This window comes from Nestor notabilis, unplaced genomic scaffold, assembly GCF_000696875.1.
Source record: "Nestor notabilis isolate BGI_N333 unplaced genomic scaffold, ASM69687v1 scaffold20905, whole genome shotgun sequence".
Lineage (NCBI taxonomy): Eukaryota > Metazoa > Chordata > Aves > Psittaciformes > Psittacidae > Nestor > Nestor notabilis.
Genome location: NW_009930027.1, coordinates 44,611 through 46,450, shown reverse-complemented (window position 1 = coordinate 46,450; position 1,840 = coordinate 44,611). Strand labels below are relative to the sequence as shown.

General features: G+C 47.1%; 1 protein-coding gene across 1 annotated transcript in view; it reads left to right on the top strand.

Annotated features, from left to right (window-relative positions):
• Positions 1 to 1,490, top strand: part of LOC104406308 (ribonuclease inhibitor-like) — a 9,512-nt gene extending 8,022 nt beyond the window's left edge. Inside the window, exons 8-9 of the mRNA XM_010015248.1 lie at positions 496 to 666; positions 1,098 to 1,490. Coding sequence (XP_010013550.1) covers positions 496 to 666; positions 1,098 to 1,185 — 259 coding nt within the window. The 3' untranslated portion in view covers positions 1,186 to 1,490. The remainder of the gene's footprint in view (positions 1 to 495; positions 667 to 1,097) is intronic.
• The last annotated feature ends 350 nt before the right edge of the window (positions 1,491 to 1,840 follow it).

The window sequence follows — 1,840 nt, the reverse complement described above, 5'->3', positions numbered from 1 at the left end:
CAGCCACAGCTTCTCTGGACAGCCTGTTCCAGTGTCTCACCACCCTCATAGTAAAGAACTTATTCCTAATATCTAATCTAAATCTCCCCTCTTACAGCTTAAAGCCATTCCCCCTTGTCCTATCCCTTCATGCCCTTGTAGAAAGCCGCTCTCCAGATTTCTTGTAGGCCCCTTTTAGATACTGGAAGACTGTTATAAGGTCTCCCCAGAGCCTTCTCATCTCCAGGCTGAACAGAAGTTGAGAATATCTTCTTAAGGGTCATTCTCCAACTGAAGCCACATACCTTTGAGCTTTAGGGAGGACTTTCAGGTGTTCAGCAGTCACAACAAGGACATCTGTCTCTGTGGGAAGACCATGGACCAGCCCCTGCTGATGCCTCAACGATGCCTAGCAGGGATCTGTGGTCCTTGCTAGGGATGTCTGTGCCTGCTGCCTGGATGTGGGCTGGTCTCTGGAGCCATTGCTCACTGCAGCTCTCCCTCCTGTCTCTGCAGGCTGGGTAACTGCGATGTCACGTCAGCCTGCTGCGCAACCCTCGCCACTGTCATGGCTACCAAGCAGTGCCTTACCGAGCTGGACCTGAGCTACAACCCGCTGGAAGATGAAGGCATCAGGAAGATCTGCGAAGCCTTGAGGAACCCCAGCTGCAATGTGCAGCAGTTAATGTGAGAGGTGTCTGTGGTCCTGGTTGTGTTCCCCCTGGCAGGCAGTGAGCTCCAGCGAGCTGCGGGCAGGGAACACAAGCACCATCTCTCTGGGAATTGCTCTCGAGGGCGACTAGTGGCCCAGGGAGGGGGTGGAGGGTGACTTGTCATCTGCATGTTGCAAAACACATCTTGTCCCTTACAAGTGACGTGACCACAGTAGTTTGATCTGCTTTGGTCCATAGGGCCCAAGAACAAGGAGAAGGTGGTGCTGGGGAGGGAGTAATACAGTCCTATCTTGTAAGGCATGTTTCTGGCTGTTGGGCCAGTCTCTCAAACTTAGATGGGGTCTTTCCTGTTACATGATCTTCACATACTGGACATTTGTGCATCTTTCTTTTTCCTTAATGGAGGATGCTCACTAAACTGGCTTACCTTTCTGTTTGGGTTAGTTTGTACGACATTTTGTGGAGTGCTGAAGTGGATGATGAACTGAGAGCGCTGGAAGAGTCCAAGCCTGAGGTGAAGATCATTTCATGAGTGGTGACTGCCTAAGGAGAAACGTCAAAGCAACGTCCTCATCTTAACCTGAACTTTTTAATTCATAAAGCCAATTAATTTAATAGAGAATTTGCTTGTACCAAAATATTTGTGGATTTCCTGAGTGGGTGTCCAGGGAGCTGACAAGCCTTCTGTGCATCTCTGGATGTACTAACTCCAAGGCTCATGAAAGCATTGTTCATTTTCACTGCAGCATTACTATCCTTGAAATAAACAATTACTGGGCATCTTCTAGATGTGGTCTCTACCCTTTAGGAGCTCATTAATCTTATAATCCCTTCTAATGCATTAGTCAGGCTTTAAAGAGAGCTCCTTTCCAAAGGCAGGAGGAGATCTACCTATTGTATTATTACTGGGTGGTGCTTTTACTAGGCCACTGGGGAAGGCTCTCCAAAAACCCAAGTGTTTTTTAATCTAAAATAGAATTCTCCCTTGCCTTTCCCTATAAGAGTTCTTGGAACTCTCATGTACTTCAGTGGTGGCCAACACAATAGAGAAGGAAGAAATGAGCAGCTGTGCAGCTGCATTTTTTTTTTTTAATTGGTGTCCCTTGAAAAGCAATTTTCCTACAGACAAAAGATGAGTTTCTGCTAGTACGGACAATGATTAAATGGTTTGGTATTTGTGCTAGGGC